This window comes from Melozone crissalis, unplaced genomic scaffold (assembly GCF_028551555.1).
Source record: "Melozone crissalis strain CALT ecotype California unplaced genomic scaffold, PUWL_Pcris_2 ptg000016l_1, whole genome shotgun sequence".
Classification (NCBI taxonomy): Eukaryota; Metazoa; Chordata; class Aves; order Passeriformes; family Passerellidae; genus Melozone; species Melozone crissalis.
Genome location: NW_026535794.1, coordinates 21,127,413 through 21,145,423, shown reverse-complemented (window position 1 = coordinate 21,145,423; position 18,011 = coordinate 21,127,413). Strand labels below are relative to the sequence as shown.

The 18,011-nt window shown below is 40.4% G+C and overlaps 1 protein-coding gene across 1 annotated transcript in view; it reads right to left on the bottom strand.

The window, feature by feature from the left end:
- Positions 1-17,782, bottom strand: part of ST8SIA6 (ST8 alpha-N-acetyl-neuraminide alpha-2,8-sialyltransferase 6) — a 40,182-nt gene extending 22,400 nt beyond the window's left edge. Inside the window, exons 1-4 of the mRNA XM_054273902.1 lie at positions 17,610-17,782; positions 17,310-17,405; positions 8,285-8,383; positions 2,680-2,766 (exon numbers count right to left, since the gene is read on the bottom strand). Of these exons, the coding sequence (XP_054129877.1) occupies positions 2,680-2,766; positions 8,285-8,383; positions 17,310-17,405; positions 17,610-17,704 (377 nt within the window). The 5' untranslated portion in view covers positions 17,705-17,782. The remainder of the gene's footprint in view (positions 1-2,679; positions 2,767-8,284; positions 8,384-17,309; positions 17,406-17,609) is intronic.
- Positions 17,783-18,011: the final 229 nt, after the last annotated feature.

Below are 18,011 nucleotides of genomic sequence, written 5' to 3'. Positions count from 1 at the left end.
CCAGCAGCAAAAGCTGCAAAGGAAAACACAGGAAAGCTTCTCTGAAAAACTAACTACCCAGGAGAAGCTGCTCTTGAACCTTATTAATTAGAGGTTAGTGTATGCCCTGAAGCATAAGACATTAAATCCCTTATAAATATGCATGCCTGCTCTTCAGAACTTCAGGAAAATAGAGAGATGTCAAAAAATTGACACCGCGCCTGAGAAGCATCTAAGCGTTCACTGCATTTAACAGATGGACAAACAGGAAAAGAAGTCAAGCAGCTTCTCTGCAGTCTTGTGAGCAGGCAGACTTCTGGTGGCACTGGCAGGTGAATAATGTGACACAGCTTCAAGTTTCTCCTGCTGAAGGTGGCTGGCTGTAGTACCCAATTTCTGCTGCACAGCCCCTCAGAGATTAATTTCCTCTTCTGCAAATGGGTGTGTTTATCTACCTACTTAATGAGATTTTCAGACTGTAAAATATTTGTATTACACAGCTATTACTGACACTAGGCTAAATTTAAAAAAAAAAGGAAGAGTTCTACTGCCCAGTGATTATTAATTCATTTATTTCAGTACAACTCCAGAACTTTTTCACCCTTATAGCTCCATTAATGCATCATTTTTCAGCTCAAGTGCCCTTCTAAAGCTAGTTGGAAGCTTAAGTCTGATAAATAAGTCTGGAAGTTCTGAAAGCATGGAGATTTAGCCAGTAAATTTTAAATAAAATTTTATTTTCTTTTTAAAATATTTTTATTTTAAAGACTGTTTTGACCAACTGCTAAGAGCCTAGAAAATCTCCAGTATGGTCACAGATTAAGGACAACTATAAAATTTTAATATACTATTTCCAAAAAGCAATAGAGAAGACTGAGAATGAAAAAAGAAAGAAAAGACTTGTGCAAAAGCACCCATCTTTTGTAAAAGAATCACTCACAATGCCATACACCAAAGCACCAGTCCTTAGTCATGTCAATGGAAATCTTTGATGACATAAAATCAGATAAAATTTCAGGAACAGAATACATAGTACTGTCATTAGAATTGCAGCATGGGTTATGTACATATGAACTAGCTAATACTCCAGCTAGGTTGGATATTAAAAATCAAGAAAACCACAACAGCACAGCCCTTGAATGTTGATTCAGTAACAAGTTTGTCCAGCCTGTGCTGAACCATGGATTTTAAAAGATGGTTTTCTGCTTGGTATATGAGCTAAATTAAAGTTAGTAAGATCATCTCAATGTACATAGAGTCCATACTTTTTGGTGGCTTAGTGCATCCAACAGTTTTGTCTTTTGAATTTTTCCAGTTTGATCATTGGTTGCATAACCTACCTTGACTATTTATGACCCAGACTCCTTGCTGGAAACCAAAGACAGCATGAGGAATAGCAAGCATCCTGTATTTCAACTCCAGTCTTATATGATGCTTTGGATGCTTGATTCCCATAGGCCTAGAAGATGTAGAAGGTGGCCCAGTGGAGGGGAGATTGTATAAGCAATAAATGAAGAAGTCAGGCTGGACAAAGGAGTGGCTACAGTGCCACTGATTCAAACACCCAGTACAGCAGAAGCAGTAGCAAATAGCTGGTTTGTGGTGGCTGGTCCATTTGGAAGGAAGAGAAGTTAAAGAAAAATAGATCTGAAAACAGAAAGTTCAAATGTAGCAGGGTGAAGAGCAGGTGAGAGCAGCTTCATCTCCCATCAACTCTGTGCAAGACACTTGCCTGTTCTGAGATGGAAGGGGCTGCTTTACAGCTCCTTGTCAGGCTGATAGCTCTGTGCACAGCTGAGGCCTGCCTGAGTCAATACAAAGTTTCTTTAACTCTGTGTAGACTCCTACCTCAGCTTTGGGAAACACCACTAGTCAGCTGTGATACACAGCAAACACAGCAATTTATGGTGCACAAAACCCTTCACCCTGTTCCCCACCACCCCAAAACTGCTTCTTCCAAAGGGATCATGATGAGCATGCGGATATTAAGCTCTCAATGCTAGTTAACTCCAAAGACTTGGAAGATAAGTCCATTTATTTGTTTTTAACAATCATGACAGAATCTTTAATTATGATCTATGTAAAAATGTAAATCAAGAGAGCTTTTTTCCCTGGAGAAAACAGGGATGGCACAGTGAAGCTGTTCTTTAAAACCAGCATGATTTCCAAATGAGAGTTTAGTCTTTTCAGAGCCCACCATCCCTACTGAGCATGTCCTTCTGTGCCATCCCAAAGAAGGACAGACGGAATCACGTGCTGTCATGCTCAGGGGCCATGACATGCAGTGACAAACCTAATGAGTGCCTTGGGCACTTCTGCAACACAGGCAATAGTCTTGGGGTAAGGAACACACTGCTTCATTATAGCCTTTTATCAGAGTGCCAGTTCAAATGGACAAAATAACATCATCAGTACTTTAACACTGTAGGCTTTATGTCAGAAATATTTCAATTCATTCTACCTAAGTCAGTTTACCACTCATTATTGTGAATATAAATGAAATTACTTATGTAGTTCTTTTATTCTACTCAGTTTGAACAGTTAAATTCCACCAAACAAGAAGAGCCCCAGCATCAAAAAGTTGATAGAAATTACGACAAGCAATACAAAATTATCTGTTTAAAAGGGAGTATTTAAATTTATGGCGTGTTAAAAAAATCTAGGGTAAACAGTTTTTCTTAATGAGACAATGAAAATTACCTGAATTTTGTAGATTCTTCTGGTTTCCTTACCCAGGTGCAGTTCTGCAGTTTTGTGACTATGTGAAGATAATAATCTTCTGAGTATCTAAAAAAGGAAACAACATCAAACACTAGAATACATATGTATGTATATTTAGAAACAGTCTCTAAAAACATTCAAATTATGCATTTATTAATAACAATGTGCATGGTGCATATATAATAGATTGCTTTTAGAACTCCATGACCTATTTTATTTTTGTAATTTGTAACAGCACTATCCTCATTTAACTAGCATGACCTATTAAACATCTCTTCTTAGTACTGGTGTCCTAATGAACTTCAGAAAGTTTCAAAAGTACATTTGTTTCAAACTCACATAACTAACCATAAATATTTTGAAACTATTAGAAATCATCTCAAGTGCAAAATTGCAAAATAATATAAATAATTCTCTTGTACTTAGTGGTTTAAACCATAAAGTGTTTTGAAAAGTGGCTCTTCCTGGCCAAGATAATACATAACATTTCTTATGCCTGTTCTTTCATTTACTTAATAGAATCTCCAAAGCTCATCATCTAAAGACATTAGACCAATATTTACAGATGTAATTTTTCCTTTAAACTGTCTGTAAAATAAAACTATCTGCTATTTTACATGATCCAGAACTTTGGTTACATTGCTACATATAACCAAAAAGCTCTCTGCTCTTGAAAATCCATTCAAGAGATTTAAATTTGTTCACAAGCTAAATACTTTGTAACATGCAAGTCAAAAGAATTAAGACGTTTTTGGCTTTCATGTTCAATGTTACTGTTTCTCCCATTTGTGCCTGGATTATAATACAGGTTTTTAAAAACAATAACTGCCTTAAGATAACTGGAGGAATAGGAAGAAAAGATGGTATGGATGTCATGACTAAAATTCTATAGGACCCAAGTCTCCATACAAGATCTAACTCGTATTATTTTAACAAAAATAGCTTAGTGCTGATCCAAACGTTCATGAGTTTATTCAAGCTGTCACTTAGAAGTGTCTATTTTGAACAGTTTTACAAGAGTTGGGATGCCAACTTGACTTGTTTTTAAGTGGAGCATGAGAATTGATAAAAAGCAACATAAAAAAAATGTCTGGTGGTTGCAGCAGTGGAGGTCAATTATCTGAAAGCCTCCTTCTCTCTGTTCTGTTTATTCCTGTTTGAAATAAACAGATTGTTTGCTTCATAGAAGTACTGCAATTGCTAAAGGCAACTCACTGATCCTACCCTAAGTAAAATCACGTCCAATTTCCACACAGAAAAATAAATTATAATTTTAAGAGGAATTTGCATTAAAACTGGTCTCTGGCTCAAGTTGGCACCTGTGACAACATGTACAAATTTCATCTTCCACGCTTAGCAAACTCATAACGGAACTAGAGATTATAACTAAACTGATTCCACTGAGCCCTTCACAACTCAAGAGAATTCAATCAGCAGAAGCAGAAAAAAACCTAGTTTCATTGCAGCTGTAGCTGATCTGACCTGGTCCAGCACATTCTTCCTCCTTGCAGTCCAACTGCCTTGTGTCATTATAGGTACTTACCTGACTCCACTCCTGTTTTTCTTTTGCCAGGTTTTGCACTTGTTAAATGCTTTCATAGGCCACTTTTACTACCAGGGCAAAAAAATAATCCAGAAGGACAAGGATATGCACATACATTTTCTTCTTATTGTGTTAAACCAGACAAGAAAGATTCCATCTAAGACCACAGCGAGTATAAGCAGAGTGATGGAAATGGACAAACAGGGATCAAGGCCCTTCTATTTGGCAGCTGCCTGCTGGTATGTTACCAGCCTTGGAACTGCAGCCACAGAAAATGGAACTACCTTCCTGCTGAAGCTGATCCCTAAACTGAGTCACTATGTGGACAGACAAGGGTCAGTAGAAGTGCAGGGCAGGGAGGGTTTGTGGGGTGAACGTGAGAAAAAAGCACAAAACCAAAATAGCCAATTCTGATGTTGAGTAGCTCATCTGGTTTCATTCCTTAATATAAACAAGAAATCACTCTTAGATGCTTGGACTTACAAAAAAATTTCAGAAATTAATAGGATAACAGACCACAAAGAGTTACTTACACTATAGTTATTCAGGAGAAAAAAAATATAGCAAAAGCAAATTCTAGCCTAAAGACACTGATAAGATGAAGATAAGAGTCAGAAATGAAATGAGAAATTACCATCTATTCAGAAAGAAACTGCATTGACTGACAATTTTTTAGTAAGTTACAGGGAAACATTTGGTAGGGAGAAGACTGAAAGCATAATCCATAATGCCAGTTCCAAGATCTCACAGGAAACATAGGCCCTCTCTGTCAGAAACTGTAAGGGCCCTCTCATACTTGTAACAGAAAATGCACTTTGGGTAAAGCACCAATTACAAAGCAAGAACACTGCAGCCTTTCCACAGCTGTCTCTACTGAACGGAATTGCTCTTGTTTAGAGCTATCCAAGCTCACCAGCTCACACAGAAAAACTCCATTTCCAGGTCTTTACAAGTCAGAACACCAACTCTGCTCACCCTATGCATCCAGTTTAGCTCCTCTTGTGACTTACAAGGACACTCTGGTCTGTCAGAAGTTGCCTCTACCAGCTGGCACAGTGCCACAGGAAGCACAGGCATCCTAGCACGCTGTCCTGGGGGACAGGAGCTCCCAACTGGGGCAGTTCTGCAAGGCATCTGCTCACACCAGTAAAAGGTTTCTATCAAATAAACTCTAATACAGACAGCATTCCTAGAAATAATTTTTAAAGATTCAACATGAAGCTCTGGGATTTGCTGCAGCTGGGTTTACAGCCCAGAAAACTTTGTTTTCTTCCCAGAAAGCTAATTTTAGCATTTCCTGCTTTAAAGGAGGCCTGGGGACTCACTTCTTCAAACAAATCAGTTCAGGGTATCAGGGAATCATTCCCTGACTCTGCTGTAACCCAGACAGTCATCTTCTCCACTCTTCCATTTCAAAGAGCTGGCACATTACATAGATTTCCACTGGCACCTAGGAGCCTACAGCACATATTCACTGATGCTAAAAGGGTTTTATTATTGAGATAAAAAAGAAAGGCTCAGGTAAATTGAGTTATAAAAATACTTAGACAACACAATGATTACAGGGCTGAGAAGAGTGAATGAATGAAACATGGGGTCTTTTTGTCCTGTTTTTGTCTGCCACCTGCACCACAACCATTATAATAATTTGCTGTCCTAGGAAACTCACTTATATACTATATGAGCCTGACTGACAAATAACACCTGGATGACTTTTTTTTTTTGGCCCAGAGTATTTGTCAGGTAAGAAGTGACCTTCTATGTTAACTGCAGTGGCTAAGGTGGAATTACTATGCTCATTCGAAGCACTGACAAAGTATTTGTATCTTCTAATTTTTGGAAGATATCTAAAGGAAAACAGCAAGGACAAACTGTGGAGACAGCATGGAGACAACAGGTAAAATGTCAGAACAGACAGATGCAGTCTCATTGGTTATTTACTAAAGCTAAATACCAGCTTGTAAAAAAGGTATTTGAATTGGAAGGAAGATTGAGCAGCAGGAGCAAAAAAAAAAGGACACATTTCTACTTGGCAGTTTGTGTTCAAGAAACAAACAAATAAAAAAGAAAAACTGTGGCATGAAATGCAAAATAAGGGGAGGCTCTGTTTTGCCTCTGGACGTTTTAACATTACCAAAAAAAAATATCAGTTTTATAAGCCCTCAGGAGATTTTACACAGGGGTTGCTCTAGAATAAAAATGGAAAACTGCTAGCAAAACTCAGCACTTCAGGCTCTTTGTCACCACCAGCACATACTTGCTATAATAATAACAACAACTTCCCACTTACATAGCATTTCTTACTATTAAACCATTTGACAAGCTTTAAATTAGTAATTTTTTTTTCTCTTTCTTCCAGTTTAAGAGGCAGGAGTGTCCAGAATGTCCCTCCAAGGCTAGAACTGTAATATAAAGCATTTAGATGCCACACCCATGGGTCACAGCTTGAAAAAGCAACAAAATCCCTGCAGCCCCTCTCAGTGAAGGTCAATGGCTGCAATATTCATGGCAAAAGGCAATCCCTTGCTCCTTTTCTTTCCCAAGCATCTGTTTCTCTTCCTATCTACCCAGTTCATCTTCTGCCTCATTAAATGGTACAACCCCTTTCTCTTTAACCATGGAATAAAAGTCTTGTACTTTGTAAAGTTTCTCCCATAATCTCAGCTCCAAAATGTTCTCAATGAACATTTAAAGAGCTCATTTCCAAAGACATCAAAACTTTGCAATGTGTGGGATAAACAACAGCATTTCTATTGCTGCAAGTGGATTTTGAAAGCAAAACAGCGACTGCTTTTCCTCCCCTTGGTGTTAATCACTCAAGTTTTCAGTCAACTGCATTATTTTACCTCTGCCAGTCTGTGTTCCAGCTCTCACTATCAGTGCATCAGTAACACAGTGGTCTAGCACCCTTCAAAAGAATAAAAACTTCAATGATGGTGTTGCTTAAAAAAGTGGAATACTGATGGGAAAAGAGATTGTAAAGAAAGGGGGAAAAAAGAATGAATAAATAAATAAAGAAGTAATAATAAGAGCACAGAAGAAATGCTGGAAGTATGATGATTTAAAGAGATGTGAAAGGTCTTGAAATGCAATAAAAAAGCGAGGAGGGGGCAGAAAAGACAGAGTATGTTTTCAAATCACCATTTAATGTTGTTTTGGCATTAAGTAAAAATTTGAATTCTCCCGTACTTTGAATAGGGAAAGGCATATAATTCTTTTTAGTTCACCTTTTGTTTCTCATTCTATTTCTTTTCCCAAATGGAGGAGAGCAGGGAGGGAAGCTCCCACTTTTAAAGACAGCATGGCACCATCCATTTTAAGCTGCAACTCAGTCCTAATGGGAAGCCTTTCTTACCTTCAATGTTTTATTTATTGGTGCATCCTTTTGTTTATTGGTGCATTGATATAGGAAAAGATGTTACATGTCAAAATCACTGTCTGCTTCTCAGCTTTTCACTTTGGATAGTGACAAGGAATTTGAGTAGGACTGATATCAAAGTTGGATTTTTCTCCATGCCAGAAAAATACAGAACAACAAGTTGAAACCCAAAATTAATTTGGGGTGGTTTTTTCCCCAATGTGTCTAAAATTGGACTGTTTGTTTCCTGTGGACTTGCAATCACAATGCAATCATGTGACTAACCAGCAGGTCTTTATACTAGTACATTTCCACCCTTCCTCTAGTTAGCAATGCTGGACAGAATCATTAACTGAAGTTGCTCATAAAAGGAGGAGTGTTCACCAGTCAGGGAAAAGACTCTCAAAAATGAAATTATACCCCACACTTCTACTCAGTATTTTTTGAATAACTTGTTGCTAACTGCTAAGAAGAAATCATGTATCGTGAAAATAAAAAAGTTAAAATCCCACATCAAATAAATCTTATCCATGTAAAAGAAAAAAATGCAGCAAACATTGGTTGAACAAATTCAGTTTTCTGTTGCATAGCTCCCCTTTAATAAACAAGAATTATGTAAAAAAGGACAATCTTTTACCCTTCTATTTAAAACAAACAAAGTAGAAAGGACAGCAAACACCTACCTTTTCTTCTTGATAGATGATGACAAAATGTTGTCCTGAATTGCCTTACATTTTGAAGCCTGTTCAAACTGGTAAATTCCATTTTTATTATGAGTTGTTCTGTTAAAAGGGAGCAGGAGGAGAAAAGGCAATAAACTTTAAAAGAGAGAACATATTCTACCAATGTTGTCACATTTACTTTATTATGCCAATAGGATTAATAACCACTGATTTAGCTGAAAACATTACTAAAGAAACCTTATGGACTTCTATTGTGAAGTTCTTGTTATTAAAAGAGAGTTTTCTGTTAGGCAATATAAAATATTTGGTTGTTTAAAATAACTCTATTTCATAGTCTGAATTATATTTTCCACTTTACACTGTAATCAGCAAATGTAATTTAAAAAAAAATGAAATTGAAAGCTTCCTGAACATTAAGTTTTGAAGATATTTAAAATATTCACTAGTAAAATATTCAGCAGATGTGATTTCCTAAAATTGCTGATGAAATGCAATATTTGGAGTGAATATAATATATCCAGGAAAGTACATCCACAGGTGAAGTGGGTCTTTGTACTTTGACCTTAACTTACTGATTCAAGTATAATACTTCCTGTCTTGTTTATTCTTTATTTACACAGAAAGAACAAATATTTGTAAAAGGAACCAGGGGAAGTGTCAGATAGTATCTTTAATTCCTGTCTTATTTTCACCAAACTCCTGTGTGGTCCTCTTGCTCTGGGCAGTCCTTGTAGAAGAATGAGAAGTAAGTTAGTAAATGACTGAGATACCAAGGTCTTATTCCATTCACCTCAGTTCATCCTGTATCTGTGTCCAATCTCATACAATCACCGTCTTCTAACATAGCCTTCCACTCTGTAGATTGCCATTTACCCTAAAGATTTCTTCTCTGGCATTATTTTCCCTGCCCCTCACCATGTTCTTCCCTGCCACCTGCCCCTCCTCTTTGCTTCTTTCCACTGATGCACAACTTACAGAGCCCTTGGACATTGCAGCCTTTTGCTCGAACCAGAAGCAGAAACACAGAAGGCAGAGGGGCCGTGTGCTGTTCTTAGAGAACAAGTGAAACATCTCTGCACAGAGGCACTCACACAAGAGGAAGGCCTTCCTGCTTTGTGCTTCTGAGCCATCACTGCTTTTACTGACAAGGACCAAAACTTCACCTGCTACAACATGGAGACCCCTCAGCAACCAGATTTCTGACAAGCTGAGTTTGAAGACTTGCTTGGGAAAGATGCCATTTCAAGGCACAGAACCACAGAGTGGCTGAGGCTGGAAGGCATCTCTAGAGCTCATCTAGTCCAAACTCCCTGCTCAGGCAGGGCCACCTAGAGAGGGGGAGCAAGGACTGTACCAGATGCTTTTGAATATCTCCAAGCACAGAGACTCCACAACCTACCTGAGCAGCCTGTGCCAGTGCTCAGTCACCCTTACAGTGAAAAAGTGATGCCTGATGGTCAGAGGGACCCTCCTCTGCTCCAGTTGGTGAGCACTGCCTCTGTTCTAGCACTGAGCACCACTAATGAGAACTTGGCTCCATCCCCTGCACCCTCCCTTCAGGTATCAGTAAGTTCTCTCCTGAGCATTCTCTTCCTAAACACCTCAGATGAACAGACTGACTGAAGAAGATAGAAGAATAAATGCTTGTTTATTTTGCTACTGAGCTGACTCTCATGGTCATAGCTGACAGGGAAGGAAAGAACCACCTTTCTTTTTCTTTCCATTGCCCATGAATTTTCTAGAGTTAGTCACCCCTAGTAGCAATTTCCACAGGATGCAGGCTGCCAAGGAGAGAGAACAGCGCACTTCATTTCTTCCCACCACCAATAAATTCTTCCCAGTATACCCTCGGTGCCCCTGAGGAAGTATCCAGTGTGTATGCCCCTTGTTGAGGGAAACAGTAAGACAACACAACATAAACCTCTATCCTTCCAGTTCTGCAGTGACTTCAATAGATAGTAACAGCTGGCACTGCCTACTGAGAGCTCCTTGGCTGCCTTTGCATACAGCTCTTTATCTCATTTTTTCTCAAGGAGTGAAATACAAATAGCAGAAGGCTCCCAGAGCACACAGTTCAGAGCTAAGAACTCTGCAGATCTCACATAGCAAGTGCTAGCATATATTCTGCCTAAAAAATTTATGTACACAGGTTTACTGCAGCTTGCTCTGAATGGTTCTGTCTATGCAGAACAACCAGGTAGGCCCTTTCCAGTTCTCAAACAAATTTAGGTAGCACTACTTCCTCTCATGCTTCCTCTCTTGCTTCTTTAACTTAGTAACATCAAATGATTATTTGGCAGCTGCAGCTTAAAATAAGAGAAATGGCTACAGGCAAAAGTTTTTAGCTGCCTAAACAGCATCTTAAAGAAATAGAAAGAGAAAAAAAAAAAAGAACAATTGATAAAAGCAAAGTGCATGTTACTGCTGCAACTAAGCCTTTCGTTATTACTAAAACCTAAGATGCTGGATGCTGATTTGAGAAGTGGCCCCAGCCCCTCTGAGCCACCACTGGCCAGAAGAGACTCTCTAACATGGGAATATGCCAAGCGGATGACCAAGCCAGAGCAGGCAGCTAGGTTTGATCAGCTCCCTGCAAGGGGCATTAGCAGAGTACCAACATTCTTGCACAACTCTGTGCAGACAACCATTACAAGTCCTTACAGCTTCCCATTAATTTATGTCTTGAGATCTGTGGGGCAATGAATAAATATTCTCTCAAATAATACAAGCTTTACTCCACAGACTTTTAGTCCCTTAAAAAATTCCTAAGATCAACACAGGCAAGTTGCCTCATTTTTTAAATACACAATTGTTTTTAGGTAATCCTTTTCAAGACCTGAAAAATTATAAAAAAAAGGAAGTCAGAGAAAAAAGATAGAACAAAATGAATCCCTATTCTGTTTTGTCATGAAAGCCTCACAATCACTTTTACAGCCACATGACAGATCACCAAAATGCTTCTTCTGTGGCTTTTTGTACGTAAAATTTACTTGACCCTCTTTATGTGGTGCAAAAGGTACAAAATTAAAACAATTTATTTTCAAGAGATGTAAAGCAGTTACTCATTCCATTAAAAGTTAAATTTCTGAATTTCTGTTTCACTGTCAGAGTAGCCTCTGCTTCACACGAATGAAATCTTTTTGCACTTAGATAAGATGGGTGTGCAAGAGACAGCCCAGACTTCTACTGCATTATTCATGGCAAAGTTGCACAGACATCAAACTCAGATTAAATTTCTGCTCATTTCAGACAATTGTGCAAGGCAACATTTACCACTAAATTAATTTACCTGACCCAGTGGATGAGAGTCTGTTCACTACTTAGAGCAGCACTACAACTTCTGCAATGAAATCAGTAACGTGCCTTACAACACAGATATCAGCTACATTCAACTAATTCTGTGAACTATTAAGCTAAATGAGAACTTGAAGTAGAAACATTCTGTTGGCTTGAACTCATAAAACTGATGATACAGGGAAATTTCAGCTGTATTTTCCCTAGGGCTTAGATGTTCTCAAAGCCAATCTCATTGGACCAAATCTGAAAAACAGGGGCTTTTTTAATCATATATGAACAGCTTGAGGACCACATACTTCCTATGGTAATTCTAGAAACTCAGGAAGTACACCATCTGTACTTTAATAAATCCACAGTAGATTAAGACCATGTGCCTCATCTATCAGCACGTTTTTATTCTATATCTTGCTCTCAGGAAGACAGCAGATCCTCAAACTGTAAAATTGTTTAAGACAAGGACTGACTCCATCTTTAGACAGAAACTATATGGAAAGTCCTTTTTCTGCTCCTGCAGCATTCAGTTCTGAGACAACAGGGAACCTTAGTGCAGGAAATCACCAGACAGAGGGGTATGTCAAGTAAGAGAGCATTCTGGGGGAGCAGAAAGGTACAGGAAGGAAAAGCAAAGGCACACCCTTTAAAAACAAAACTAAACCCAATCCCAGTTATCAGAGCAGGAAAATGAGATAGGCATAAGATGGAGGAATGATAGGGAAGACAAGAAAAGAAAAAAGGCAGATGGAAAAACTGATGCTGTGAGTTGTACTGTAACACAAAGTTTAAAAGATCACTCTTCTAGATATCCCTCAAAATCTGATAGAAACAAAGAATGTGGGATGAGATATTCAAAATTTCTCAGAACTGAACTGTCTGGCAGCAGTGAAAGCAACAAAAATTTCACCTCCCCGGTAAGTCCACCCTGAAAGTAAGGGAAAATCCCACTCGTTGGCTATTCACTCCACACCCAGCATAATAAATTGTTGCTCTTTTCTATAGCTTCTTGATCTTGGCTGTCTGAAGCAGCACAAGAGCTCTAAACATGTTCCAGCTGAGCATCTCCAGCTAAAAAGGATAACTTCTGTATGCAAAATTACACATTTTTATCATTCTACCAAAATGGCACTGAATAGCATTATCCAGATTGTGAATATCTTCTGTCTTAATCCCTCCCTTGAAGGGACTAATTTATATTTGAATCTCATCATCTGGTAGTTGAATACTATTAAAAACCCAAAATCCCTACTTCCATAGGAAGGGTGCTCTTAAGTGCTGCCTTTGACACTATTTCAAATTAATCAGATGATAAGAACATAGTGATGTTTTTAAAGTTCACAACACCTTGATTAATAAGGCAATACACAATTTAAATTCTTGGTGAAATGGACTATAAAAATTGCTTCATCAAACCACAGGAGTAAGAATTTGTCTTGAAACATTAATCACAGCAACTGTTAAAGGGATTGATCCTACTATCTTTGTTCGAGTTCCTATAGAGGCATTGCTTATCTAAGGAATGCTAAACCAGGTCTTTAACACAAACTGCATCTTGAAATTATTTGAAAGACCCTCCAGTGCATTCACCAGGGCTATGTATAACATCAGATACCTTTTATTTATAAAATCCATAAACTGCATGACAGGTAACATGACAAGCAACATTCAGAGCCTCATGGTAGGTGAAGTGAAAAGAATAAGGTACTTACACTAAAATCATGTTACAAGGGCACACAATAGAATGACAGAGCAGTTTCACTTGGACCAAGTAAACAGAAACCTTTCACCACTGTCAGAACGTAAATATGCCCTGGCAGCAGCTTTCAACTGAACACCTATTCATTTAGGCAGAACTAATACATCAGGCATGGGTTCAAAATATGCTCCTATAATATATCTGCATGCATCACTTGGGGTGAAGGGGCAAAATATTAAGAGAGCAGTAAAATTAGTGAAGTGGACCCCCCCTGCTGACTAATCTAAACCATAGTAAATTATTTGTGCAACATACTAGGCTACTTCATAACTCTGCTATTAGCCTGTCTCTTCTCCCCCTTCTGACTGCCTGAATGCAGTATTTTGTCAGGAGACAGAATGTACAGGTCTCTGTAGCATTGTTAATTAAGTATAGCTGTTTATTTCCTAGGCCTGCATACAGATCTGCTGCTGAGAGAGGAACTGGAGAAATCAACACTATGGAACACTGTATTAATATAACTTGTTTACCCATAGCTTCTCAATCACTTCCTCCCACTGTTCAATTACCTCAGTGGTCTTTACACTGGGCTTGCCCTGGACCTGCAAAGACAGAAAGCAAGCTGGGGAAATAGTAAGTGAATGCCTTAAAACTGGCAACACAGACTAACAGAGTATGGTGGTCAGTTCTTTAGGGTACTGCTGCCTTGTTTCTTTTATATAAAGTATACATAAATAGTGCCATTTTTTGACTTCTCATGCAGGACCTGGCATGATTTATCTGCTACATATTCCTGGGTAGTAAAATAGCTAGAATTTCATCCTAAATTTAACCTAGCACACCCCGGGCTTCATAACAAAAAAAATACTACCTAGCTTCTCTTACTATTTTCATTTCCCCCTGATAAGCACTAGCAGTACTGAGTCTTCTGTTCTACTATTAATGTAACCACTAAACAAACAACTATGCCTGCACAAACAGTTGGGGAGAGAGGAAAGGAGAGAGGGAAGACCAAGGATCTAAAGGTGAGAAAAATGCAAGACTTCTTTTTTTGGTTGTACTGTTGAAAATAAAAGAAGGCTGAAGTTGAGAAAATAGAAATTGTACTTGCAGTTACAGCTTAAAAATTGAGAGGACAGTATGAGGCATAGATAGGAGAAATCTGCCAGAGAACATATTACTGCAGTATAAATGACACTGGTTCCATGAATAAGTCTGGGGGTTACTAGACATATCTTACTAACAGTGGCCTTTCTTTTCAGTAGGAAACCCTACTAAGAGGCACAGTAGGCTGTGAAATGAGCCCAAGACTAGACATGCAAGTCGCACTGTAGGGGCAGTCACACTGCCCCAGTTAGCTAAGGCTTAACAAGAAAAAGGGGTAAGCAAAGTCCTGTAAGAGACAAACCACATCATCAAGGTTATTTACTAAGACACAGATCCCCAGAGAACTTTAGGTGCCTGGTCACCATGTATTTAAACATTGCTGCACATAATAGCTGCCTAAATATCTAAGACAGTCTGATCCAATCCCCTGCTCTTCATCCTTTCATCCTTCAGTTTCATCCTTTAAAAGTATTACTCAAAGTAAAAGAACAGATTAGCTTTCAATACTGCAAGGCAACAGAATAATAGGGCCTTAGAGATTCTTTGGGAGATGTCTGGTTACAAATATGCCTCCAACAGCAAAGGAAATAATGATAAAAAAGATTAGCTTGTGACTGTGAAGACTGTCTAGATTACTTTTACTTAGAGGTCAAGGATAGTGCCTAGGTTTCTTTTCTTTTTCCTTTCCTGGAAACATTCACACGCATTCCCTTACTCTCATGCAGGAAAGAGTTGCTGCCAATAACACAGCAACGCCACTCAAATGATCGGGGTTGTTTAGGAGAACCACACCACCCCACAGCACTCTGGAATCTAATTCCTATTGACCAGACCATCCATCTCCATCACTGAGGGATTGCTCTGAACTCCTGAATGAGTCCAGATGCTCTCTGGATCAAGCTTCTCCAGCATGGCCCTTAGCCAGGCCCAGTCCAGCTGCTGCCTGGATCAAACCCCTCCAGCATGGCTCCCTGCCCAGTCCTGCTGCTCTCTGGATGAACCAACAGCTCCTGGTCAGCCCAGTCCAGCAGCTCTCCCTCCTTTCTCATTAGCCACACATGCACCACAAAGCCCTGTCAGGCCAGCTTACTGAGCACAGTCAGTCAGGTGAGAAGGCACATCCACTCTCGGATTCAGCTAGCAAGACATCTCTCCAAAGACGCTGCAGTTACAGGAGCTTGAGTATATTGAAACTTTCTTTGATGAATTATTTACTTGACACACTTTTGCAGACACTTAGTCATGAAGAAATACAATTTCAAGCTGACAAAAACTAGCTTCAAATTGGTGTCAAAATTCCTCCAAGTAGAATAAGGAAAAATACATATTTAAAATCACAATCTCACTTGCCTTATTACAAAGGTTAAAAAAATGACATGGATTTTCAGACCTCTTTGGTATGTGCTGTTTCTACTTTCATTGCTCCAGCTGAGTGTACTAAGGGCAGATGGGAAATAGACTGTTCTCTGGAGTGCTCTCTATCAGCATTTCTAGTCAATTCAATTCCATGGTATAACACAGAGAGCTGAATGAAAGGAGAGGCAACTCAGAAACTAGTAGGGAAGAGTGTGAGGAGATGGGCCAGGGGGAAACCACAGACACAGCCCAAAACAGAGTGGAAAGAAGAATGGAGTAATGGCTACAAAAAAAACCCAAAGCAGAACAGCACATACTGCAAAAACCAATATCAAGAGGGGGAAAGATGGGAAAAAAAGCAGAAAGGGGAAAAAATGAGAACAGGAAAGAGAAGCAGGCTAGAAGCTCATAACAGCAGGTAGGAACATTTGGAGAATTCTGTTCCTTTTCTTTCACTCTAACTTTGAAAGATGCAATAAACTTAGAGTTTGTGAAAGTTTTAAATATTGAGGGAAAGAGCACAAGAGTATCTCACCAGAAACACATAAGAAATGCACTGTTAGGGTACACTGCAATCATTACTGCAACTAACATCACTTGCATTCACTTCAGGAAAGCATAGGCTGCCAAATTCAGCTAGACTGAGTGAGATGGTGGCCTCAGTAAGGTTAACTGCACTGTCACCATTGTCTTCAACACAACCAGGACATCACAGTTTCTGTGAAAGACCCAATTCTTAAGTTCTTTCTGATTTTTATAATTTTTTTGACTGTAATATATATTAACATATAATAGTCATGGTAACTGCAAAGGTAATAATGCCATATAAAGTAAAAGAAGAAACAAAAAATATTTCAAAACTACTTCTTACATAGTATTGATCTCATGTGTGGATTACACCACCGTCTTCTGCACTCTTAGTTTTCCTACAGTGTGTGGGGACCCAAGAGCATAAAAACAATAGTCATTAGTATTGAAGTCTGCATGTAAGGCACAACGTTTCACAGCTGATTTTACAAAGTACCTTCACATTAAATTTCACAGTATAAAATAACAGGCTGTAAAGCAAAAATCTACACTGATCTAGAAGATCAAGACACAGGATCAAATGAATGGGCTTCCACAAAGTACAATACCAACCCAAAACTAAACAGGCTTCGTATGTCTTGCCTTCATTGTAAATGGATTGTAAATGATAAATCTGCATTTTTAACTAAATACAAATTACAAAAACAGTAATAGCATTTCCCAGCTCCACCTTCCTGGAAAGAAGAATAAAAAGATACCTAGAACGTGTCATTCAGCAGGCACTTTTTGCATCGTACGCTAACAAAACTGCTCTACGCAGTATTTTATTGGGCTCGAAACCAACGGCAGAGTGACAGCCGTCAATAAGGGGGCCCGTGGACAAATAATTCATTATAGTTAAAGCAAAGTGCTATTTGCCCTAATAATCTCTAACGCTCTCTCTGATCAAGCTACCGAAACAAAAGCGAGAATGAACCGGAGCGAAGGCGAATTTCTGCTTTTGCAGACCCGACCTCACGGACCCACCAGCGGGCGTTCAGCCCGTACCTGTTCTCGGTGTGAGGAAGGGGCGTCAGGGGAGACCTGAGGGCTCGCACCACTTTCGGCGTGACAGCCGCTCCTCCTGCGTCCTCCTGCCAGCCCCTGGCAAGCGAGACGGGAAAACAAAGTTGTCAGGACCAGTGATTGAACATCACCCGGCGAGAGCGGCGCCGCTCTCCTGCCCACGACCCGCGCCGAGCCCAGACCGAGCCGAGGGCACCGCCAGGCTCCGCCGCGCCCCGCGGGGCTCCTCCCGCCCTCCCCAGCCGGCTCCGGACCGCGGGCGAGGCCGCCCGGCCGCCCTACCTGGCGCGGAGGGGCTGCTGGCCGCCCAGGCGCAGGAGGCAGCCTCCCAGCAGCAGACTGCCCAGCGCCGCGGCCAAGGCGATGACAGCCCGCATGGTGCGCTCGGCAGCGGCGCCCGTCGCAGCTACGGCCCCATAGTATTTAAGGGAGGCTGCGGGGAGGGGGAGGCGGCCATGGCAGCCACAGGGTCTCTGCGCTCCGCCCCTCGCCCGCAGCCCTGCGCCGCCGCCGCCGCCGCCGCCGCCGCCATCGGCCCCCCCCCCCCCCCCCCGCCTCCCGTCGCGGCCGCCGCGCGGGCCCGGCCCGCCGGTGCTGGCGGGGAGCGGCCGGGCTCGGCCGGCGTGAGGGCGGCACCCGGGCGGGCTTTGCTAGCGGCCTGTGCTGGCCGCCGCTCGGGGCGCT